Source organism: Bombus affinis, chromosome 16 (assembly GCF_024516045.1).
Source record: "Bombus affinis isolate iyBomAffi1 chromosome 16, iyBomAffi1.2, whole genome shotgun sequence".
Lineage (NCBI taxonomy): Eukaryota > Metazoa > Arthropoda > Insecta > Hymenoptera > Apidae > Bombus > Bombus affinis.
Genome location: NC_066359.1, coordinates 7,506,180 through 7,532,793, shown reverse-complemented (window position 1 = coordinate 7,532,793; position 26,614 = coordinate 7,506,180). Strand labels below are relative to the sequence as shown.

The window sequence follows — 26,614 nt, the reverse complement described above, 5'->3', positions numbered from 1 at the left end:
TTTCATTTACTCCATATAACTTTTTAAAAACTGATTCTTTTATGTAAAATATCAATCAAATTGCGATAAAGCCTCCTAAAGGTTTCTCAATTTCTATCTTAATTTTTACTGCCAAAATTCTTTCCCGATTCTTCGGAAAATTTTAATCTTTCAGCCCCTTGCTTCAACCAATTGATAAAATTCTTAAGAAAAATGTTCTTCTTTTCACGAATGATCAATCGGACACGACTATAGGCTCACATAAAATGTCGCGAAAAGCAAACGTAAATAAAAAGGCATGCTTCACGAGAGATGTATTTAGTTTGTTTAATCGCAACTCGACTTAACCCTGTTTTTCGAGCTATTTAAATGCCAGCCCCTGGGCTTTTCCCTCGAAACACTGCACTCTATAGGCACCCATTCACTGCTCGGACCTCTATTCAACCCTACTGATCCACTTTCACCCCCGTTACTCCTTTCAGAGGGGGATGAACACCGATACCCAGGTACATTCGTCGTGTTCACTAGGTTTCCGTTTCAAGAAATTTTACTGCTACTTCTGCAATCGTGCAAGTGTACATTGCACAGCTTTTCAATACACGAATACTGTATTTTGTGTAGTGGTTTTATGAATTTCGATGATTAAAGGTTGTTCAATTGAAGATCGATCAATTTTTAGAAATGAAAAGTCTCATGAAATTGAAATTTCAAGAATTTCTCAATAAGACCAAGTATTTAAGTCAATATTTAAGTATTACTACTACTTGAATATCAGCATCTTTTAAATTATTGTTTGTTGTAATACTCAAGTTAGTACGAGTTACTATTTTGAGGTCGTATTAGTATTTCAGTGTTAGTATATTTTATGTGCATTGGTATTTGAATATTAATGTATTTATGTTACTATTTGAGTATTAGCATATCTGACTTATATGAACTGAACTATGCTTGAATTACGATTTGAGTTATGTTTCAGTGTCTGAGTATTACTTTGTTTGAGTGAGTATTTCAATGTTAATGTTAAATATTTGAAATGACATTAGACAGACCAAGGCAATCTTACAAATCCTTCGTCCTTTGCATAAAATAACATAATTCATCCCATTGGCGAAGAATGGTAAAGCAACAATCGCCGATCAGTTTACCTTCGACAAAAACTTTCTCCATTAACCCAAACTTAAGTCTTCTACCCTAAAGCTTCGCTCGATCCGCTATGATGTGTCTCAGGTGGACGTCGAAGGCTGTCGTGGTCGCGGCTCGGTAATTACCGCGATGTCTCGAAAACGGGGCTATTTACAGATCGATTAAAACGTCAGCCAGTTGCTAAGTATTCCCGCCACGACGCCCCTGAAAAATGGTTTCCCGTCACGCCAGCTTCACCCCCACTCCTGTATATAATAACCGCCAGGATGCAGCGCGATATCCTCGCGGTAAATTATTGCAAATTCACTTTTTTTTTTTCTTTCAAACTCTTTCCAACGTCGTTCGTCTCGATTCTGAATCCTCCGCTGGAAGATTTATCGATCTTTTATTGGCTATAGTTATCGATCGATTCTCCGCTACGAGCCTGGACCGTAATTTATGCAAAATGCCTGACGTTAATGAAGTACGTACTGCTTGTAGTCTGTTCGGGATGGCCAGGTGCATTTAGTTGTTCTTCTCTTGACAACTTGGACAAGCCTTATCAACTTTTAGTTTTATTATGGATTTAGGGCAAAGTTGGAAAGGCGAGCTGCTTGAGAAGGTTTGAAGAGGTTGAAAGGTATTGGATATAAAGATGTTTATGTCCAATAGACTCACAAAAGTATTCGAATGCTTGTAGTACTTGGACCAGATTCTCAGAGATTCTGAAGACTCTAAACTTATTTCTTACCCCTACCTTTCCCACATTTTACGAATTGTCCCAGGGGCAGCTCAAATTCCCAAATTATCAACTTCCCAAATTCTCAGATACTCAAATTCTCAAACCGTCAAAATCTAAGGGCACTAAACATATTTTTCTCGGCCCTATTTTTCCATAGTCATTCTACACGTCGTTCCAAGATCGATGAACCCTTAGTTGGGGCGCCAAGTTCAAATATTCAAGTACTAAAATTCCGAAGGTACGAAGCTGTACATTTCGCAGCCCCTTTTTGTCCACAATCATTTTACAAATAGTCCCAGGAGCAACTGGAACGATGAACCTCTGGAGCAGCATGCAATTGTTAGAAGAGACACAGGGCCTAGTGAGTTTCTCGTGTGGTACGGATGCGGATACGACTGTGCGTTGATAAATATTCGGACGGCCATTGTACGCGACCGCCACGATCGATATTCAACTCGACCATCTCCTTCCTTCGCGATATTTATGATCGTTGTTCCCTGTCCCTAACAGAGAATAGCATTCCTTCGCAACGCTGTGTACAAAAGGAGCTTTCGTTTCTATGGCCACCGAATCTCGTCGCGGGAGACTTTGTTGAATCGGTTCCTCCGTTTGCTGCAAACTGCTTCTGCCTTTCGTTTTGCCCGTTCCATTTAAATGGGGACGAGTGGAACACTGTTTTCGGGTGTCTTTTAGGGTTGAAAAAGGAGTGTTATTTAGGGAGATTTCTTCAGAGATGGGATAATCGAATCGAGGTGAAATTTTGGAATTTGGAATGAAAGATGGGAATGAAATTTAGCGTTGAGGGAATTTGAATATTTAGTAAAATTAGCGTTTGGAATTCTTTTACATTTTTTAAAGTAGAACTTTGGTATACTGTTTATAGTTTATTTTATTAAATAACAATGAAACGTAGCAGTTTGTTGATTCGAACTTTTTTATTGTTATCGTATACTACTTAATTATTAAAATTATTAAAATTAAATAATTTCTTCCTCAAATCTAAATATTTCTGACGTTTCCTTTTCTTTTTGAATGAATCTTATATAATCATTTAAAGAAGAGTTTTCGTGTCATGAAAATTGATATTTTCTTCTCATCTCGGCATATTTCTATCGTCCCAGAATAAATTAATTCAATTTCTTTCGTATGATAAAATATTATCAAGGACTTCTCTATAAGAAGAATATTTCAAGACGTTTCTCCTCAATCTGTTTTTTAAAAATTCAAACGCATTGGAAATATCATAGAATGGATGTAGATCATCTTCTTAAGATTTCATAGAATACGATAAAAGATTCGATGAGCTTCCAAAAATTGTTTTCTAAGAACGATAGAAATTTATATAAAATTTTTAATTCTAATATTAAAAATGAATTTTGCGTAATTTTCATCTTAATATACCAGGGGATGAAGTTAGACATTATTGAAATTGATTTTTGATCTGTAATTCATGCAATCGCATAAACAATTTATTGGTTATTCGCACGACTAGCCCCATAAAATGATTATACTCTAGAATTATATATGCATGTTATAAAATTTCCATCGAATCGATGGCAATTCGCTTTTTAAATATAATAAAATGATTAACTGTTTTGCAATTCAAAATTTCTTTCTCTGTAATAAAACAATTTTATTTTTTACGCGCATCGATAAATAAGACGAGAAACATATTCCAAACATAAATTAATTATGAGATTACACGGTGTGTCGAGTTTGATCATGAAAATGTCTTAAAATTAATAATCTCACGCAGAAATTCTCATTTCCAGAAATTTCATGAAAGAAATTTCCGTTTCACGAGTTTTTTGAAAATTGCCAATTTCATATTCTATGTGGAATTTTTATCGACGGAGTCACTCTTACGCCATGAATCTTGAACAACGATGGCGATTTGAAAAATACGTCTAATAAAGATAAATTAATTTAAAAATACAGAAATGCACAGAATGCGCGAATATATATGAAATGGAATATATTCGTTATAGTAATCAATAGGTGAAAACGAACCTCTGTCGCGTTCTTTATCATAAAAATCTGAATTTCCATCGATATCCACGACCTATTAACAAAGATCGAAAAATAACATGTGAAATCGTAGTTGAAAGATTTTGATCATTTTCCTGGCCGTGTGTCGAGGTTATTGAATTAAAAGAGGCAACGTGAGGTCAGCCAGTATAAATATTCCCGGGGCGAGATATCGATATGGCAGACTCGATCGCGAACCCGTTGGTTCGAGCCCTGTGGCTGGTGCAACAGGAGGGAGACGCGTTCTTATCGGCGAGAAACGTTCTTATCGCGACTGTATATCGAGTCGACGAGCATCGTGCGCTGCATAAAACTTTCGTTCGATTCGACGCGGCCACGAAACGGGAATCTATTTCTTGGAGAGGCCGCTTTCGACGTTGTTACGTGTACCACGCCGACTTCCGGTCCCGCCCCCGCCTTCAGACAACCAGGATAAACGTGTTGTTTCCCTCGTAAATCTTGTTCTTTTTATTCCCAAAACTTTCCCACGGTTTTACACGTTATTATACATTTTTCTATACTCTATATATTTTCCTAGTTTCCCTTTTTTATAGTTTGGTAGTGTTTGGCTTCTATGGAGAAGAATGAAAGGATTTTCGACATTTTCTGAGGTATCGATGGTCGGTTTAATAGTACCTATAACGATATTTTCTTTTTCAAACCTTCTAGCGCTTATTTTTCTATTTTTCCCCATTTTCGTAGCTTGCTTTGTAATTGAATACTTTTTCGCTCTTTGTTACATGGAAAAGAGAGATGGGTTTTTTGAAATCTTTTAGGGCATTGATGGCTAAGGTAATTACCGGTTACAAACGAAGATCGCTTTAATAGTTATACAATGCTTTCTATGATTCTTTTAGTGGTTCTTTTCTTTTTCTTTTTTTTTCATTTTTACACAATTTTATATTTTTGTTATTTTTCTTTCGCACTTGGATAGTTCTTTCATCTTATGGAGAAGGACGAAAAATAAGTTTCTACAATTTTTAATATTTATGGACAAGCCGACTATTGGTTACGAAAGAAGCTTCGTTTCATAGCGATAGAATATTTTTTCAATTGCATATTAATCACTCGTGCTAGTTAAAAGCTAAAAGCACAAAAACGTAGAACTCGTGCGGAAGAAAATTACTTGAGCACTTAACAAACCAACAACAATGGAACAAGATTATTTCTTAAAGCGGCGAATCATTAAAGATTTTCGAGACGCAACTACGTCGACGATAAGAACGTGTTGCAAAGAAAGAACAGGGGGAAACGAGTTGACGAGTAAACAGATAATCGCGAGCTTCTTTCAAATGCTTTTACGATCGCTATATATTTTTATAGGATCGCCTGAAGGGAAACGTGCAAGCTGATTTCTAACAATGAGAAGCGCCACCTTTCCCTTCCTCTCGTATTTTACTTCTCTTTCTTCGCGTCAGAGGGCCATTAAGGTCGCGTACACGGAATAATAAAAAGGAACAGCGCGGTAACCAGCGGAAACCGCGAGAATAAATCCCTTTGAGAAATTTGCAATCGTGGCAAAGTTGCTGGCAGGTAATTCATTTGTGGTAATGAGAGAATTCCGTTGGATTTGCCACGCAAAAAGTAGCGGAAGAACCCTTGCCTGATGAATGTCACTGTCTACGTACAATTACTCTCAATATCGAGAACAAATTCTTGTTTACGTTCGCTTCTATCCGAATCCACGAAAATACCAATAGAGCTGCGTGGTTCTAGGGAATATCTAGTTACTTTTTGATCGTGGATGTTTACGCAAAATGCTATTTTTATAGGGTATTTTGTGCAAAAGTTGTACAGAGAGTGATGATCTTCATTTGCTCTTTAATATTCGAGAAGCTTTTCGTTTGAATACTTTCTACGTAGAAATTTCTTTTTTCAAGTAAGTAAAAGACCACTCGCAATATTATATGAACCGATCAAGCACAGAGACCGCACTCTATCCCGACCCTTCGCTTCCGCCATTTTCTAACATTTATCTCCGCGGTAACGCGCGACAGTGTCGCCAACCATACATTATTCTCGCCGATATCACGCTTGCCACGAAAAAACATCTACGCTCGGGTATCGCGGACGAATTCATAAATCGATGAACGCCAACGGCAGAGCCTGTGCCGGATACTTGGAACGCGAGGCTACAAAGCCGCCGGATATATATCGAGGCACCCTACAAAAACACCGGCGAATCCAACGGAACGCGGAGAAACTAAAAAAGAAAAGAGGAGCAGTAACAACGAACAAAGGGGAGGGGGCCGAGAGAAACAAAATCCCTATAGTACGATATGAAACAAAGTGGAACGAGGAAATCGCGCCTGTTTGCATCAGACACATGCTCAATTATGCTTAAAAAGCTACGTGTCACCATACACATATACACACACTCCTCCCCCGTTTAATTTCGTAGATGTTTCGCCCCGAAACGACAAAGAGAGGACTATTTACGGTCCAGCTGACTCATAACTCGCGCCCCCATCCTCCTTGCTTTTGATTCAATGGACCGGGGTGAAATGCATAAAAAGAAGCTTTGATCGAGTGCACGAGGTGTATGTATTGTATATGCGGCGGTGCTGCGTTTGAAACTGTCGAAGCCGGCTAGCCAGCTCTCGCTCTCGAGTTGGATCGTCCTGCAGCGTTTTAAAAAACCAGGGAAACGCCGGCTGGTTATTAGATCGCGACTACCACTCGACAACCCTGAAGGGTTTTATTGCAACCGTGCTGCCTCAAAGAACGCTTTTGATGGGCAGTCACGTCGGCCAGATGCGTTCGCGCAGGTAACGATGATTGGCCGGCGAAAAAAACAGCCGGTTCCACCGACACTGACCGCTTTTCGTTCGTGTAAATAGATTGCTCCGGCAAAAATCAGACGATTTCGGGGACAGGCTTTTCAACGGAAAAACGATAGTTTCACGGATAAACGCGATTGCAGGTTGCTGGAGGAGGATAGTGGAATGGGCGATTGTTGGCTGAGTATTTTGGTGAGGACATGTGTGAGTGACACATCGCTCTATCCTTTCGTCGAAACGTTTTTTTTTTTTTTTTTTTTTTTTTTTTTTTTTTTTTTTTTTGTTTCTACGTGAAGTTGCGATTGCGTTTTCTGGGGCGGAGCGCGGATTACATGGAAATTCAGTGGACCGGTTGTTTAAAGTGGGTGATGTTTAGGTAGTGTTTTAGGTTAGGATGTTGGTTCAATATGGATTCTTGTAGTAAAATAATTGATTCGATGATTTCGTTTTAGGTTAGAATAGTAATCCACGCCAGATCTTATCGACTAATTAGATTATTGCATGATAAATGTCGTTTTTGCACTAGAAAAGGAGATTAGATGGAAAGATCATTTGTTTCCGTGTTGTTTAGTGACATTTTTAGGTTAGGATAGTAATTCATATTAGATTTTATCAACTAATGACGCTATTGCATGATAAATGTAGTTTTTATCGTAAAAGAGGGAGATTAGAAGAAAAATTCACTAGTTTGTTGCGCTGTTCTAAGCTTGGAAGATAATCCATGCTGGATTTTATCAGTTATTAGGTTAATTGTCGTGACAAATGTCATTTTTACAATGAAACGTAACGATAACCGTAACTAACTTTTTATGAACCAACTGCAAAAAGTGAAACTTTTTTATCGGAATAGGTAAATGTACAAAAGAAATTACTCTTGTCATTTATTCATATTCTAGTCTTTCAATCTAGTAAATTTTATTTCACCTTCGTTACACTTCTTCTCAGCAAATAATACTTTGCTGTTAGTATCATGCTAAGAAATGGTCTTTCTCTCTGCAATCAACCCAATTTCATCTGGGGCATTTTTTTATGAACCCATAACTCGCTCTTATAGCATCCACTTTTTCCTAGGTATTCATCAAGCTTCTAATCTTCCTAGTGGAAAAGTGTCCAAGAGAGAATAATTCTCAGAAAATATCCTGACTTAACCGAACATTAAAAAAACAGCGACAACGCTATAAAAGAACAAAGAATACGTAAAGAAGCGCAGATGTCGTCAATGGATGTCAAACCATGGCGACGCAAGACTTTTCTTACTTAAGATTCTTTAAATTGCCATTGTTTTTACCCAAAGCAATATAAAACTCATAAATGATAAGAGAGCAATAATATATTTGAACTACATATATACATACATATATATTTACATATATTGTTATAATAATAAATTCATAAAATACATTTACAAATGTTTGAAAGCTTTCGTAAAATTTAATTCAATATAATATTCGAATAGAATATAATTTTTAGATTACGGATCACGCATTGAAGGTCGCCACTTGACGTGCAATTTCTTTAGCATCAACGCCGTCTGCAAAATATCACTATCTAGTAATTTATCTATAGAAAAGCTGCTGCAAAGTCAGGCATGAACAGAAGCCATTTCGCTATTTTCATCTTTGCATTTTCGTCTTTGAAACCTATGCAGAAGCCGTGGATGCAACCATCGACGCGTTTGATTTTCACTTTGGTTGACCCGACTTTCATCTCTGTTTCCGTTTTAACTCATTGTTTCGTATCAGTCCAATAATCATCCTTATGATATGCATGCACAAAGCAGCTTTTATGAAAAGTAACAAGATTACCAATTTATTAATTGACACACTTATCGTATTACAAAAATGATCATATTATTATCGTCAATACGGTACTAAAAATGATCGACCAATAAATGAACAGACTTCCGATCTAAGATTATATTTCTTCTTTTTTCGTCTTCTGAACAATTACTTGTTTGCAGCGGTATCATTATCCCACTGGCTTTGTAACATGTATAATAATAATAATAATAATAATAATAATAATACTGCGTTATTATTTTTAATTGGAACTAGGGAAAACGGTGGGGAGACGTTCTAATTCGATCGATATATCGTATTCCGATACGTGTGTTCAATCTTGGAGTGGAATACGGGGCATCAGAGCCACCATTGTCGTTCATTTTTTCTTTTTCTTTTTTTCTTTTTTTGTCATCTAGCGATTCTTATTTTAGTCGATTTTACAGCATCGATTTCATGTGAAATTGCAAAAAAGAAACGGGATACATCGATATTTCCTTTGTATTCTTTTGTTGCAAAATATTACGGGTTTTCTTATCTTTTCATTTTTTAGTTTCCCCCAAGTTGTTACAACATTATCTAGTTCTTTTTTAAACACGTTCTGCTTTCGATCCTTCGGCCCTTGTTTCGGGTTCTTTAATACTCGCAATATGCCAGCTTCTATTTTGCAATTCTCTGCTTTATAGCTTTTCTCATCCCCCTATTCTGTTTCCCTCTTTGTTTTTCCCGCGCATACGTGTATGTGTATATTTTCCCTTTTTTTTTCCTATTTTTTGTTGTTTTGCTATCCATTGTGTGTACTCTGTATTTATTTTCGTGCGCGCTGTACTTTTCAATATTTTCTATGTAGCCGGCTCCTCCATGTTTTTCATCTCAGCAGCTTCCATTTTTCAATATTTGCGTGCTCTCGCCTTTTATTCCCCGGGCATCTCGTTTTTCCTCCGATATCTCTCGTCTTTCCTTTCTCACTTTTATGTTATTAAAATTAAGGAAACCGATTCATACCATTAAACCTTTTAATATACTGCAATATATCGCAAAATGTCCCTAGAACCCTAGGGAATACTTAAGGGTTATTTTTAAGAATGTTTCACTATATACAGTATGCATTTTTGAATATACATACCGCTTTTGAAATGATAGTTTTTACTAATATTATGATAAATAAATTTATTTATATCATATAACCTGTGTGAAAATATTTAAGTAAATTTAGAACATTTGAATTTTGAGAAACAGGTTGGATAGACGTGTAGGTTTGAATTTTCTCTGGAGAGCCTTAAACATATCAGTCATACGAGTTTATATTGTAGGAGCTCATACCTCGTCATTAGAGATTCGTCAGCATCCCCAAATGGAATGGTATCATTCAGTAATAAGGATAATTTCGGTCTGTACTCGGTGTTGGCAGCGCTGCTAGTCGATTTCAGCGAATACCTGACGGAATGTTGGACATTCGTGGGATCGAGGATTATATCCAGCTTCGTCGGGTTTTCCAGGCTGTTCTATCGGGAAACATTCCAGATAGCTCGGTTAACCAGCGAAAATTATTCGAACCGTTTCGAGAACGAAGGGATGAAGTCGGTTCTGTGATTATTAGGATGGGAGCCTGTAGCTTGAGAATTACAGCATCGTTAAAAAATTTTATAAAAAGACACACGCAAAGATTTGAATGAAATTGAAATAGGAAAAATTGTCAAAATGATATTTTACAGGTACTTTTCCTTAATATTATTAGTTATCCTTATTGAAGAGGTGAAAATAGTCTTCAGAGCTTGGAAAATTACATATAAAATGTTGCAAAAGATACACGTTCGTTTTATTGAAAATATAGAAGAAAATATTCCATAAAAATTCTATTTCTTACTGACAATTGTTTGTATCAAAGGAATGAAAATGGCTATCAAAGTGAAGGGTTTAATTTGTATTTTTTATTAGAATTTAATAAGAATTTTACGTTTCTTTTTAAATTACAATTGTTTTTCTTCTACTATATAAAAATTAATCTTGTTATTCTTTTAGCCTGGTATCGCTTTATTTTTATCTTTCCATGTCATATTTTGTCGAATGCTGTTCTATTTCGCTTCATTTCAAATTTTGTCGCAATTCTTCTTATTCTTTCCTTGAGACAGTATTGTGGTAGCGTTTTACTTCAACAAATTCATGTATGCATCGAACGTCTTCATTTCCTCAGAGAGATACTATACGTCTGCGAGAAGTATGGTTACAGTTATTTCAACAGGAAATAGCATATAGAGTAGGAATTTCTAAAATATGCTGGCTGTGCCAGTTAAAATTTTGAGAGGACCATAAACGTTGCATACACCTTTTGGTAACATTCAACTGAATTTTTAAATGAAATAAAATATGCATTTCCGACGATTGATTTATCAAATTTCAACTCCACGTTTCAAGATAAAATGAAAATAAAAGTGATCCAGTAATATCTAGAAATCTAAACGATTTTAAAATCATTCCTTTAATTATTTATTTAATGTACTCCAATCAGAAAAGAAAACGAGGACAATTTAGATTCCTGATGAATTTAAAAAACCTGTCGTAACACAAAAATCCCCATAATGTCATTAGAATCTGCCTAATGATAGTCTCGTAAAACACCCCATTATATCAGTAGAACCTCCCTAAATAAAACTTCTTGTACATTCAACATCTGCCATCTATCTGCTCATTTTTATTCACTAATATTACAAAAATGATCCAAAGGAGCTCATACTAAAGAAACATAACGTCACTTTCGATAATTACTTATCTGTGTCACTTAAAGCCACCCCGTAAAACACCTAAAATTCCAATTTCCCTTTAACGACCACCCACCGTATTTTCGATCCTCTCAAAACAAACCCTCATCCCTCGTCCACCAATGACCCAACGTAAACACGCCCCTGTCGTTGACACTCACCCCTTCTCAGCCTCGACTCGGAGAGAAAAAGATCGACGGTTTCACTGAACGCGAACCGCGTGTCCCTGGAAATAGCTAACCACCCTCGAAATTCACCGTAAAAGATTCGAGTCACGTAGTTGGCCGGTAATATACGGAGGACACGTCCACCCCTCGGCTAGTGGAATGGGGTTAAGGAACGAACGTATGTAGAGAGTGAGAGTCACGGGGTAAACAAGCGTGTCTCTTCCTGTCGGCGGAGATCGACTTGGCTGGAAGTTGGACGTTTCGGTGGTCAATCGACCGGAAAATTGCTCGTTGACCGGTGATCTAGCGACCGGAAGCGAGGCCACGCTGCACAGGTTCCTGTGCTGAAATCATCGTCGAACGTGCCGTTTACCGGCTATGTATGGCTCCGTTCACGTCTTTCAGTTTATAGCTCCTTGCCTACAGGTCTTTTTGCAGCGATTTTTGGGTTCCGATAACTTAGGTGCTCTTGAAACAACCTGTAGGTACACTTGTTGCGTTTGTGAATAAATTATAGAAATTGGTTTCTCAATTTATAGAGTTACGGTGACAAGATTTTATGGAATCTTTTTCCTGTATTTGGAGAAAATTTGAGGGAAAAGTTTTGAGGCAACCTATAAGTACACTTGTTGCTTTTAAGTGGGAAGTATCCTTGAATTCATCCAAGTATATGGGTTTTGTGTAACATAGTAATACTTGAATATTTTTATCATGGGTGTACATGCAGCTTTTCTCGATAGGTTATTGAAGTTTGATGGATAAGTTCTGAAAGAACCTATAGGTGTACGCACAGCAGATTTTGTCACAGTTGAGGTTCGTTGGAGAGGTTTTGGGACAGTCTGTAGCTACACTTGTTGCATATCAGATAAGATAAAATGTTACAGTTCTCTGTAACTTCAGTGTAGCGTAACAAATATTCTACTGAACCAAAAATAATGGAATTACTATAGTAGGATCCAAAAATACATTTCAATTTCACTCAATGAAAATGAACCAAACGCTATATACTTTTCAAGTTATGGACTCCACAATTAATTATCGTGTAAGGCTTTATCATGCTTAAAGCAAAACAAGTAAACTCTCCTAAATCAGGAATAATCGAATTACAGGAAATGGGATCTTGCGCGCTCTTTCAGGTGGTTCACAGAGCCTGAAGCCGATCGCTGGCCAATATTATTTTTCATAAATCTCTCCGGGGCATATTTACGCGGCACCAGCTTCTCTAATCTCTTCCTCGTGGCCGTTGTTTGTTATCATTATTCCGTCTCGGGGCGGCTAGTTTTTGCGCGTGCCACCCCCTTCGCGAGATTTATTTCGCTGTTTACAATTAGTTTCTGAGCCTGGCCTGAAAATGCATCGCGATGCCACGACGCGCGGCCCGTCCTCCGTGATTTAACAAGCCGCGTTCCCAACGATGCTTTCCTGGGCAAGCTTAAACGGGAATTTATGGCGCGGCTGCCTGTCGAAACAGAAACGCGGCCAGTGCGGTGATATCGTGAGAAGAAAAAAAAGGAATGTTACTGTAGTGTAATGTAGAAGGATAGTGGATAAGGAACTCGTTTAGGTATTGTTACGAATAGTGATCGTAGAGTTTGATTTATTTCGTACAATTGGGAGATTTCGTTGATTGGATTATTCTTAGAATCCTACAGGATGGTTCAGAAGAGGTGGATATGTATCGAAGCTTTGAAGTTTTTCTAAGAGATAACAAATATATATTTCAGGGTCTGTTTAATTCAGATATAACAATGTATACTTATTCCTATAAACTATATGAAATTGTAAGAAATCTGATAAGCGGACAGTCCACGTTTCTACTTTTCGTACAAGGCGTTTTATAAAATGTGGGACCTATTTGAGGATTGGGCACGGGATACTAAAATAATGAAAAATGTTTCTAATTGACCATGTTCCAAAGTTATAGCCACATTTGTATTACAATGATTTGGGACGCCTTATCTTCGTAGAAATTGTTCACGTGCTATGAAACGCCCTGTATAATGAGCGTAATCTGTTCAAAAAATGAGCACCTGTTGTCACCATCAAAACGGTAGTTTCCCTTTTAAAATTAAAATCTCCTCAAAAAGAAAATGCGAGAGAGCATCCTTTTAACTGCTTTCAACATCCCTAATTAGTCCCCATCCTAATTCACAAGAAGTAATATGATATAATAACCGTCAGTAACTCAACAATAACCGAGCCATAGTCGTCTCATACCGATTCCAGCTTATCTTCCACGGTCTTCCCTGTCCTGGACTCGTTTGTTTCGATATTACTGCGTGGAGGGTTGCGATCAGCGAGCCTGCGGCTGCGGTTGCGGCCGCAGTATCTGCCGGATATCGCGTGAGCCACGCTCCACGGAGCACACTGTTTGATGCATCTTCGTCACGAAGATAGTTAGCTACGACCAGAAGAAAGGCATTCGTAGGGTTAGTGGGGTGAACGTCGATGATGGGAAATGAAGGTACAGAATGGAGAATAAGAAGAGATAAAAGGGTACGCTGCGCGCTGGTAAATTGCTCTTGTTATGGTGGTGCGTGGATCTTTTCCTTTTGGTGGATATCGTACTAAATATCATGCGATGAGCTGATGAATAGTAACAAATATCAAATTTATCACGTAACGAATACCAAACGTAAGAAACAACGAATATTAAATCTATGAAATAATCGAATATCGAATGTAAGATATGAAATATTAATTACATCAGACCCACAAATATCAAATATAAGGGATATCGAATTTTGCCTGAACGAGGTATAAACTTGAGTAACGAACTTTCCTCCTCGAAAAGTAATCTTCGGTAATCCAATAAAACGACCTATAAAATAATCCTAACCTAACAAATCCACCAACTAAAAAGGAATGAAATAATTTAACCTGAAATAAAACCTAACCTAAAAGAACCACCAAAATTCACATACCAACATTGAACAATAAAATCTGCAATTAAAAAGAGAACTAGGAGAGGAAAATAGAGCGGAGAAAATGGAAGAACTTGGCGAAGAGGAGCATCTGGAGGAAATAGGAGACCAGAGGAGAGGAAAACAGATGGAACGATGAGTTGCAGAAGGGTGGAAGGCCCTCAGGTGGAAAGGGTGCACGTCAAATTGGCCGCATAAGCGTGCTCCTTTCATTGAATCGTCTAACGACCAGACATAAATTAGATTGGAAACTGGAGATGCCACGGGAAAAGAGCCGTGGACGATTTTCTGCATCTGGTAACCTCCTTAAGGCCCGCTGGAACGACGACAATATGCGACTGGGGCAGGGCAGGGGAGAGGGAATTTTATTTCATTTTTGGCTGACGTTTTTCGATTGAATTCGCCCACCATTTTTACCTCCGTTTTTACGAGGCTCCCGCGAGCGAAAAAAAAATTATTGGAATCGTTGTTGCTACGATCGGGAGTGGTTTCTTTATGGGAATTGCTTGTTCGAAAGAGCGTTATCAAGGGGAAGAAATTTTACTCGTGCGGTTTATTCGCGTTTTATCACGGTACTAATTTTCGAATCCTTTTTCCCAGACATTCGAAGGTAAATAAAGATTGGATGCGAGTTCGGAGGGTTGTAATTTCGAGTTTTCCAATGTTCATAATCTTTCTTAAAGATTTCTATTCCATCGTTCGATCAGGAAAGTTTGAAGATAAAACATTTCTTTTATACAATTCGAAGGCAAATAAAAATCCGGACACGAATTTTCAGATCGCAGATTCGAGTCTTTCAACGATTCAAATTCTCTTCTCCTTCCTGGAGATTTTTTGCCTTTCTCCAGTAATTTGCCTTGAATTTTTTAACCTGCAAGCCAAGTTTGATTACTGAGTCGAATAAGGGATGAAGTCACCGGTGGAGTTTGTGGATTGTAATTTCCGGTGGTTGAAACTTCGTTGTTAACGCGAGCTACTCGAAATAACCGAGTTAATTAATTAAAGCAAAGTATTATTAATTGCCGTGCTCGAGATTCCCAGAAAAATCTCGTCGAAAGTAATTTCCTTCTTTCTTCTTCCGAATTATTTTAAATTACTTTAATTGACTGACTTAACTGATTAAAATGTTCCAGAATAATTATTCCATGTTCTCTATTCGCTCAATTCGCGTAGAAAAAATTTCTTTATCGAAGATAACCTCAAAATTGAATATTGGAGCAGTTAATATCAATATGGCTGCCGATGATTCGCGCAAATTTTTGGAATCCGGTAGTATTGAAGGCCTCAGGAGGCGAAAAGCGCAAAGTGTAGTCACGAAAGGTAGCGAAAACGGGATTATATCCCGTTACACTCGTGCTTGCTACTCGAGGAGAGGCTTGAAAATGTACACAAGCCCGTAAGAAGCCGCCATTGCACCCTGGGGAGTGGTAACACCGTTCGAGACTTACCTAGATACACTCTAGGAAGCTAGAATGTAAATGGCCGTCTTGGCAACTCGATTAATTAAATTGACTTTTCTTCCAGCGTCCTCCACTTCTTCGTGTTTACGTTTTATTCCAGGCGAATTCTTAAAAAAATCGTCTATTTTAATGATTGCGTACCAAAAATTATGAATATCCTTCGATATATCGATGTATTCTACGATAAAGTTAATGTTAATAATAACGTTAATTAAATTAGTAGAAAAAAATTTATAAGCTACACAATTTACATCAAATTGTATTTCGTATATAATGTAATTTTATTAAAAAAGAGTTACCTCGGGATCAAATTTAAAATAACCTAGCTTTCCTATGCAATATATTATCAAAAAATTGAAATCTTCTATTGACGTTTACAGATATTTAATATTTCATATGGAAGAAACATCAACAAAGTTCCGACCAACAACACAATTTTTATTCGATATCAAATATTTAGAACAATTTCGTAGGAAAGCTCATAAATGGAATTTATGCCCGAGAATAATCCTACACGAATCTAGGTTATCGAGCCATAAAACGAAACCGAAAACCCGTCACCAATATCGCATTGGTGAAACGGCTCTCGAAGAGCGATTCGCAAATTCCGTATTCCCCTGACTGCTACTCAACGAGCGAAACTCAATAAAAGGTGAGAAGAAATCAATGGACCGCGATCATCATCCGAAACCCGTTTTCCTAACATACGCACGGAAGTATAGTGGACGAACCGGAAGACGATCTGTCGCCATGACAATAATCCACGGGAACGCGGCCGTAGGAACGAAGTCGGGAATATAAAGCCGAAAATCCGGGACGTGTTCTCGATCGCGAGCCACCAGTTTCATGTGCTACTGGGTACCGATACGCGCCACTTTATGTCCGTTTTCATGGTGCTGCCGGTCGTAAGGAAAATGCAGTTACTCGCAAGCCGAGAGTACCTAACGCCCTCTTCTTCGCCTCTGTAACAAAGTGAACGCGTTTGATGAAGCTTTGAATAAAACAACTGAAAGAGAATACTCTTTGGATAGTGCGCGGATGAACTTTGCCAGGCTCACAGAGTTTTGAGAAATAGCGCTGAAGGAATTTGTAGTTTTGGCTGGGAGAAATATGGCTAAAGGCCGGATTTTTCGTAGATTGCTTTTATTAAAATGACTTATTTATGGAAATTTGTTGATTCTTTGATCAATGTAAGGTCAGTTTACATTAATCAAAGTTTTAAATCGGTTTAACGATGAAGTTGCTTATAATAAGGCTCGTCTTTAAATAATCTATTAAATATTAAATAATTCAATTTGATCCTTTTAATCATTTCCAAGCTTCCCCTCCGCCAATTTTAACTTCTCCACATTTAAACAAAGGCACGGAATAAACAAGCGCAGAACCAAACGCATGTCTCGCGTTATGAACTCGTTGCGAGTACAGATTTCACCGTTCCGTCGTAAAAGGGGGGACCGAGCCGTAAAGGGATTACGCTTAAAGTTAACGCAACCCCGTTAAGAAACGTCCTGATAAAATAAAATCTTAATCCTGGCCCGGCCACGGAAGTAGCCTGAGATTTAAGATCCTTTACCCTTGTTTTCCACCTCTGGCCATTCGCTTCTTTCCTCTCTTCATCCCCACCCCCGATTTCTCCCCCCGTTGTCGTCCACCGCCGGCTTTTACGGCTTACTGGCTCGATTATTATACGTGTCTCGTTTTCATGAAACAACCCCCTGCCCCCGCCATTTACAGATTCGTGGCCTCCAGGGTTATATTAACTTGTAATTTTATTACGGCGATATTGTGAGCGCCACTGGTACTCGAGCTTTGTTTCCAGTTTCCCTTTTTTTAATTTCCTCCTGCGAGTTGGTAAATTTCACTTGCGTTTCCCCCCCTAGTTTGAATAGGGGTTGCTTTAGCCAGCAGGAAGGTTCTAGTTAAGTTATTAGGACAGGAAAATTATATTTAAGATAAGTCGTTAGGTAGTTATTAGGCAAAGTACAATTCTGGATTTCTAATTTTATATTCTGTACGCTTTTGAGAATAATTTTTTTTTTTTTTTTTATCATTTTTCAAATGGAAAAATATAAAATCCCGCTAAATGGGCAGTGTGCATTGTTCATTAAAAAATCGCATCCACAGAAAAATCTGTTTCTTTTCATATTTCCGTTAGTTTCATATTATACCGTTAGGAGTATATTAATCATGTTATAGTTGTATTATATTATATTATTAATTAATGTAATAATACATCGTAATATATATTCCTGTCATACTGACCAAACATTTGTTTCTTTTACAGCACGAATGGCTATGTGTGCCTGATGTTTCACAGAAGGGATAGCCACATAATAGAATTGCAACTGTCGGAATGGAGCCAGCAGCCCGACGACGTGTGCAACTCGAGTACGTTCAACTCCCACTCGACGCCGTACACGACGTTCATTAGTAAGTCAATTACGATCATTTATTAACACTCAGCCGTGTGAACGGCTTCCGACATTTACTCGCGTTGACTGCCGCTATCTTCGACACTTTCTTTACAAATAAGTTTCTGCATAATTACTATTTTTCTTCTATTTGTTACCATTTTCTTGGTACGAGTCTTTGCAAGCGACAATATAATTAAAAAACCTTGAAGAAATTTTGAAAATTTATACTATACGATCATTATCTGAGCTTCATTTTTTAAACCTTCTTCTAATCAAATATTTCAAGTATTTGAAACCTCGATAGAGGTTGGATGACTTTTTATTGGAAAGTACTCAAAAATTTTCCAATGATTACGTAGTACAGAGGAAACGTTCGTTAACATTCGTTCATTCATCAACGTGAAAGTTCTCGTCGAATTTTTTTTTGGAAAAAAGTCGGACCTGTTGATTTTTTCCGAGAAATCGAAATTTCTATTTATCGGCGAGAGCCTAGTTTCTCCTAATTGACAGATCGAACAGGATATTAATTACGGCTGCGACTTCGGACACGGGGAAACGCGTTGCTCACGGTCGCAGTTTCTCGTTTTGCTGAGCTTGAAAAATAAAAACGCCAACTGCTAGAATTAAAAGTGATATTTCACTGTCGAAACTTGCCAGAGAAAAAATAATAAAACAAAAGACAAAATAAAAAATAAAGGTATAAAGGATAGACAAAAAGGGGGAGGAGGGGAATAGAAACAAAAGGGAACTAGGAAGGATATAAAATATGACAGTAAGCGCGGGAAGATATCGCATTCCCAATGGAGCACTCTTGAAACACGATGAAATTATTTCGCGAGAATTCGTGCTATTCCCCTCCTATGCTTTACACGTGTATCGATAAATAACGTCTTAACAATGGCTGGCTACGTTTCCGGCCAGGATAAATGTCCCTCTTCTACTGAAATTGCTAAATAAGCGCCCGGTTTTACAAAGAAAGACAAATTTGGTATTTTCCAATTTTTTATTGTTGTTTTATCGAGGTTTCGTAATATCGGGGAACTTGATTTAATACATGGTAAATGTATTTATTGTTCCTATTATTTACTTTTGAAAATTTCCATTTTATTGTTATCGTAAAACTGGGAATTTTCATTCGTGACCTAAGCATATTTCAATTAGACACATTTGAAATTTTCGACAAAATTTAACTCTAGCCAAGCATAATGAAATTCCGTGTGCCTAATTGCTAACAACTTTGGTTTAAAACAACAGACGATGTTAATACAAAAAAAGTCAATAATTTTCTTGTATTGAATTATAGAAAAGTTGGTATGAATGAAATTTTAGATGAAACGTTAAAGCTTGTTTAAATAGATTCGAAATTCCCTAACTACAATTTCTAATTTTCCATTTGAACAATAAATAGATCAGACTTAATAAGAGTGGTGTGTAAAATTCGGAGGACAAACGAAGGTAAACACGATGGAGGTGTAATTTCGGGCGAAGGTCTAGACGTGGGTTGAATGGCGTCACGATAAATTCCGCGTCCTTGGGAACGACCCCTGTCTTCGTCAGTGTTATAGAATCGCGTAATCGGCTTAAATAGAAACTGTGCTGCCTTCCGTCGAGGGTTGAGTTTACGACGGATTCGGCATATGATCCTTTTGCACGATCGTAAAGGAGTCGCTGGCGAATCGATTGTTAAGCTGCCGTAGTTTGCAACTTCCTCTTTGTGCCAACCGCGTTTTCGTCTCGACGATGTTTGCGTCTACGTCCCCATTCTTCTACACGGAGACGATTTTAGGAACTATCTTGGCTGATTCCGCCGGAAATGAATGAATCAGTTTCTATACTTTAACTTGTTTTCCAAGTCAGGTGGCCAAATATTTCTGCCATTGTAAACACAATATTTTCCTCCACATAATCTAACCTCGACTAAAGTAAATGAACTCGGTTCATGTACTCTAGTTAATCTGGCAAACATAGATGCCAGCTGCAAAAATAGCGAGTAGAGTAAAATTGATTGGAACAATTTGCGTATGTTGTTCGGTTAAGTAGCAAGTCAGTAAGATAAGTCAGTTAACGTAACAAACAGCAATGGAAGCTCCAAGAAGCAGAAAATTGAAATCGATAAATTTTTTCCAGCACCAGACCCAATTACCAAGCAGTGCCCCAACCTTGGCCGCTACAAAATTGTGTCTGTGCTACATAATCACAATGGTGACAAAGCGGAGGACATATTGGGCGTGGATGGTGAACCAATGGTCAACGCTGCTGAGGTTCAAGATGTCAGGGTCACGTCGACACCTTATCCAGGACGGTGTCGCTATCGACTAGATATCGGTTGCAAGACTCCGGATCGTATGGAGTTTGCTACATCGTGCAACGACGAAACACCACCAGGTAAGATCTCTTGTTGTAATTTTCTCCTTTACTACTCCTATTGATTTTTATCTTTATCTATTCGCGAATTTCTAATGGTCTTCTGGCTGATCTTCAGTTCGTTTAATAAAGATCAGGTTAGATTTTGATTCAGTTTATGCCAGGTTCGAATTAAATTTGGATTCAATTTATGTAATGTTTGGATTAGCTCTGGGTTCAATTTAGGTTATGTTTGGATTAACTTTGGGTTCAATTTATGTTATGTTTGAACTAGATTTGGGTTCCATTTTAGATTCGGTTCAGCTTAAATTTGGATTCAGTCTAAGTCACGCTTGGTTCCAGTCAAAAATTCCGACACGTATCTCTATATGCAACCTCACAACTCAAAATCATTTATTAGATTACGAACGGAACATGTACAAATTCATATTCTCTCAGATATAATTAAAAAGCTGAATCTTGAATAAAAATTGATTTATCGACTCAATGTCATAAAGAGTACTATATTTTGGATATTCTATATACTTTCCCATATCATGTGCGTCCTGTACATTTTGGTATGACCGTAATTCACAGTTTGCTCGTTACAATGTTCTCGAAAGGTCTATCAGAGAGTCAGCAACTTCTCTTTCTTCAAAAACTACGGAAGAAACATCTCTTACAGGCATCCACGTCTCTATTGACATCCGTCTTACCTGTATCTCGCACTGGAGAATCGACTGTGCTCGCAGGGAGCATCGCCATGGGGGGTCGAGTGAATCCTCGTAGGATGGAGGCAGCTTCAACAGGAACATCTTATCGGATTACCCGCACCAGGGCCGAGTTATCCCCCCATCGTGAAGAGACGCGTCTTCGTCGCTTCCCCATTTACCTCGAGCCTCTTCCGTCCCTTCTTCGCCCTTCGAAGGGGTGAAGTTATCGCAAGTGGCGATAGTTAGTTTGCGGAGAAGTCAGCGGCGTGACGGTTGCCGTGGCTCCACGCTTGCTTATGTGCAAAGTTTGTAGCTTTATTCGGCTGTATGTGTTTATGGCGCGTGCCTGTGCGCGCGGATCCGCTCGCGTTGAAAGATAGATGCAGCGCCAAGCTTCGAGGCTTCCGGGACTCTGGCTGGGCTGGGCTGGAGATAGAGCCGACTGGTTGCACGACTTTTCAGGAATAGTCGCGGAGAAAGCTTGTCGTTGCTTGGCTCGAGCGATGATAGACTGATTCTATCGAACCAATGAATTTCGAGGTTAAGGGGTTTTGAGGTTAGGAATAATAAATGGAGTTTGAAATAGAACCGACCGTTCAGGAATAGCTGCGGAGAGAACCTGTCACTGCCTGCTCGAACAATAATGGTCTGATTTTATCGAATTAATGAATTTCGAGATTAGGGGCTTCTGAGAGTTTGAGGTAGGGAATAGGAGATTATTGTGGGATCTGTTATTTGATGACATGTAAGGGGAAGGGCTCGTGAGTTACTTTGAACAGTTATATTGAGAGAAGTAGGTCTTAGAGCTAGTTCGTGAAGGATTGTTTAGGGACATCTAAAATTCCCTAGCTAATTGCTACCTTTGGAGTAGCACAATGGATGAAACAGATGTAATACCACTGTTGTGGTAATGTTAGATTGCAGGAAGATTTCTATTCATAAAATGTTAAATGAAGCAGTAGGAGTTGTTTAGATAAACTGAAAGTTCTCTACATAAAATATTATGTTAGAGAAGAGTTATACAATAGATCATAGCTTGACCGAATAGTTAGATTTCATCTGATAACGTTCTCAGATTGGTTCAATTTTATCATAATGATTTTGATTCGTTATAATTGGGTTTTAATTGATTATTATAAATATACAATACAAAACATAAGTTTCTAGATCTCAACTATCACACCATAACCAAATAAAATATTCTAAACAACGAATCTTGACAAGATTCTAATCCCAACACGGACAAATACTACGTTGGAAATGGATGTAATTAACGATCGTTACCAGAAGCCTGGCTGGAGACGTTTCGAGATGTTCTCTCTGGGTCTGGGAGCTAAGATCGCTGTTTGTACGAAGTCTTAATGACCAATTCGCGTTCCGCGTCTACAGAGGGGTGGTGCTGCAGCCTGGAACGCAATCCCCTTGTCGACAGTCGTAAGATACGAGGCTCGACCGGCTAAATCCTCGGTTATGTCAACGCTCTGCTCCATGCTAAAATAATTCCTGATACCGAGACGTCACTGCAACTCTCTCTTCCTTTCGTGAATCGTCGCGTTTTTGTGGATTAAGAATCACGATGCGAACCTAATATCTGTAATATCTTTTGATCGTAATCTTTGATCTTCTTTGCGAGTTTGTCTAGTGGAAGATAGATTTTCAGGTCGAAGATTGATATTCTTGCGGCTAGAAACGGACCCGAGTTCGATTAGGTTTTAGTTTAGGTTTCAGAAACTTGGGAGATCAGCTCTAGCTTGTAATGTGCTAGTTTCGCAATTAGAGAACTGTGGTGTAGAAAGTCAATCCGTCTGGTGTATACTATCGATGGGAAGTTCGGCAGCAGTGTGATTATTGAAGCAGAGGTAAAAAGATGAAGTAGGGGAAGTTAGGATGAAGCGAAATACTTGAGATTTAATCATCTGTGAAAGTTCAGAAAGTGATACTAACAAGTTTTTCCTACATGTACTTTAAAAATAGAGGTTAAGAATTGCAATTTTGAAAAATTAAATTCTATACTGTTTAATACTGCTACACTTTTCATTAGAATCATTTACTCGTTATTTGTTACCACATAATCGTGGAAAAAGATTGCGATTCATTTCTGTCTTACAATAGATAATTTATTACCTAATAATTTATCGTCATGTTTAACAGAGATATGGAAGTTAATATTACTTGTTATTGTACTCATTTCAATGCTGTACCAGCATATTAATCATCTGAAAGCAATAACATTCACTCCAAGTCAAATTAGTATAAACCCAAAGCCCTAAAGTGAGATTAAAAGATTGCAGTTTTCTTTGCTCTGTGACACGAATCCACATCGTCCCTGCAGATTTTAATTAATATCTTCAGAAGCGGTAAGGTCTTCCCTTTGAAATGCTTTTTGAATCGTGTCGATACGACGCTCCGTTCCTGAGATATCATCGTGTAAATAGAAGAGTAATTTTTTAATATTTCGCTATCTCCATCTTTATCACACTCGGTCACTGACCTATCCCTTTCCCACCACGCGTGGTGTGGTCAGTGAGAGACATTGAGTCAGCAATGTTTTTTATCATTCCTAGCATCAAGATATGCAGTTGCTCGGAATGAAGTGAATCACCAAAGCTACCAGGCGCCGCCATCTTCTATTTTAAGCGCTCGAACTTTCAAGCCTTGTATCTCGGGAACGAATTGAGCTATCGACTTCAAACAAAGTACGTTTTCAAGAACGCGTTATACTCTATCTCTCCAGGATACTTTTCAGAGAAAATTCCAGGATTCTGAAGAAAAATAGAGCCAGAGAATACGATAGAATTTCTTTAGATAAGGAACCTTAGTTTTGGTGGATTATTTTCTAGAATCTTTACTAAGATTATCAAATATCTTGGATAAGAATAATGTCAGTTGTGTAAGGATATATTTATCGAATAAATTAAAAAAAATATAATTTGTTGGTGCGTTTAAGATTGAAATGAAATATTTCAGTAAATAATAGGAGTTGATTCCAATGATCAGGATAAATTATACGGTAATTTGGCACCGAATGAGGTTAGAGGAAAATTGTACACTGTTTAACAAGCTTTATCACAACTTTTATACGTACATTTAAAAACGTACAATATATATATATTAAGTGAAATTACGCGCTGTTCTAAGGATAAATGAAATAAGACGTAACGTGACTAAAAATTCAATGCAACTTTTTCAAAATCTTTCTTCAATACTACTTAACATTCTAAACATATTTGATTGTCATTTTACATCTTTTATTCATCGCAAATTCTCATGCTGGAAGATTGTATGCTCTGTACGATATTTGTTCTTAAGGAAAAGGAACAGGAGAAACAATTTTTGAACGTCGTTTAAATGCAAAGAAGCAATCGAACAGAGAATTTATCGGCATTTGCGGATCAGAGATGAGCACGGAGACTGACGTCTCCGATTTTTATCCCTTTTGAAAGCATATTTGGTGAAAGGCGTAGCTTCTTTCTGTCGCTGAATTTTCCCGTTGTTTATTTCCGTTTTCAGCCGACGCGAACTGTCGCGCGGACGCTGTAAATTCTCATCTTTCTATCTTGCAGCCTCGATAAGGTATCGGGCCGAGACAACACGCCAGATATCGACGTGTCGAAGCGATTTACGGCTTTCGTTTATTTCGTCCCTGTTCGCGCCTTCCTCGAAAACTCCAAACACACAGAGAAACTCGACCTTTTCTCTTCTCTAAAAGCCGCGTCTCCCTGTCGAACATCCTACATTCAAGGACCATTTCTCAAGGATTACTTCGAAACGATTCAGCCTTGAACACGTCCAAGTTAATTCGAAGTCGTATGAAACAATTTTAGATACTTTGTCAATTTCCAGAAATATATCTTCACTGTTACGCGATAGAAAAATATTTCAAGAGTCATTTAGTCATTGGAAAATATTAAGTTGGATAATAAGTTCAATCCTGTTTTCATGTTGGCATTTTTATATGACATCTATTTATATAATCAAGAAGTATCTTAATTATTATATTTCTCTATAACTTTTTATTAAAAATATTCAAATACGCGTACTTTTACAATTTTTAAACAATTTCTGTAATATTCTTTGAGATGTAGACATTAGTGAGAAGTGAATGAGCTTATTAAGCCAGTAAATCATATTAAAATGTTATTGGTGGATCGATATCAAACCATTATATATCAGTAACCAATTATCTATTGCAATTATGAGGCTACTCAACTTAGAATTTATCTTCAACCAATTCAGAAAACCACCACCTATCATTAAACCTCACGAAACATAATATCTTGAATTTCAGATAAAAATAAGAATGGATTGTGTTAAAATAATTATCGATAATCAATTTCCTATAACAATTATCAAACGATTCGTTGCAAGTTTGTCTTTAACCCACTCGAAGAATAATCGGTCACTATTAAACATGACGAAATATACAATTTCTTGGGGCCACCATGCCTGCCTGAACGAATATAGAGGCTCGAGTACCGTAAAAATTTAATAATCGAAGGAATTCTAATTGCGCATAGTTGATCATAATTGAACGGTCTTAGCCAGCGTTAGTCGTCGTGGATAATTTAATTCCCTTTTCACGAACGTTAAACCTGCTCCTTCTTTTACGGTGGCTCGTTTCAATCGCTCCCATTTTTATCTTTCCCCTTTCACCTTCCTCCGCTCATTCCACCTTCGCTCTCTGCCCGTTTAGTCGAGCTTGTAACTCGGTCGTGAAACGACCCTTAAGGTGAACGAAATCGAACACTTAAAATCGTTGCATGGGTGATTACCCATTCAGTACTTTCGTTAGAACGATAAACGTTCCTCCGTTGCTACTAGAATCCTTTCTTTCCCTCTTACTCTCTTTTAACAGTTCTAAACCGATAAACTACTCGGAAATCGTGCTTTTATACTTCGATTCTCGATAATGAGGTCACATTACCGGCTGACGTAATATTTCCATGCTATAACCATTCGCTCGATCGTTTTTTATATTCCACTTTCTTCGTTTTGTCCTGTTCTTCGATTGCTCCAAGCATAATTAAATATTATGCTACAGCGTGTTTCCTTGACGGAGGGATTCATGCAGCCAATAATGATGTCTTTGTGGCTTGATGTCGCGGTTCAAATGGTTTCGAGTTTTATGCGTTCTATAGAAATTATATTACTATTTATTATTGCGTAGTTTAAACTCTAATCTAGCTTGAAATCTTATAACAAATTAATCTCTATATACGTCAGCAGAGCGTACAGACTCTACGAGTAGAATTTTAAATTTGGAAACCTGAAGGTTTTTATTTTCCAGTGACACCAACGTTAATTATTATTCACAGTTGAACATTTAATATTGAAGAAGCGTGTTTCATTCTCGGTATACAATGAAATAATGTTCTGAAATACGTGGTAAATAACTTTGTCAATGA

General features: G+C 37.8%; 1 protein-coding gene across 8 annotated transcripts in view; it reads left to right on the top strand.

Annotated features, from left to right (window-relative positions):
• Nucleotides 1-26,614, top strand: part of LOC126925343 (uncharacterized) — a 316,899-nt gene that overhangs the window by 281,205 nt on the left and 9,080 nt on the right. For all 8 annotated transcript variants that reach the window (XR_007713872.1, XM_050740786.1, XM_050740787.1 and 5 more), the window contains 2 exons: nucleotides 18,024-18,169; nucleotides 20,281-20,538. Coding sequence is in view for 7 of the 8 variants with exons in the window: in XM_050740786.1 (XP_050596743.1) it covers nucleotides 18,024-18,169; nucleotides 20,281-20,538 (404 nt within the window). In the remaining variant the exon portion in view is untranslated. The remainder of the gene's footprint in view (nucleotides 1-18,023; nucleotides 18,170-20,280; nucleotides 20,539-26,614) is intronic.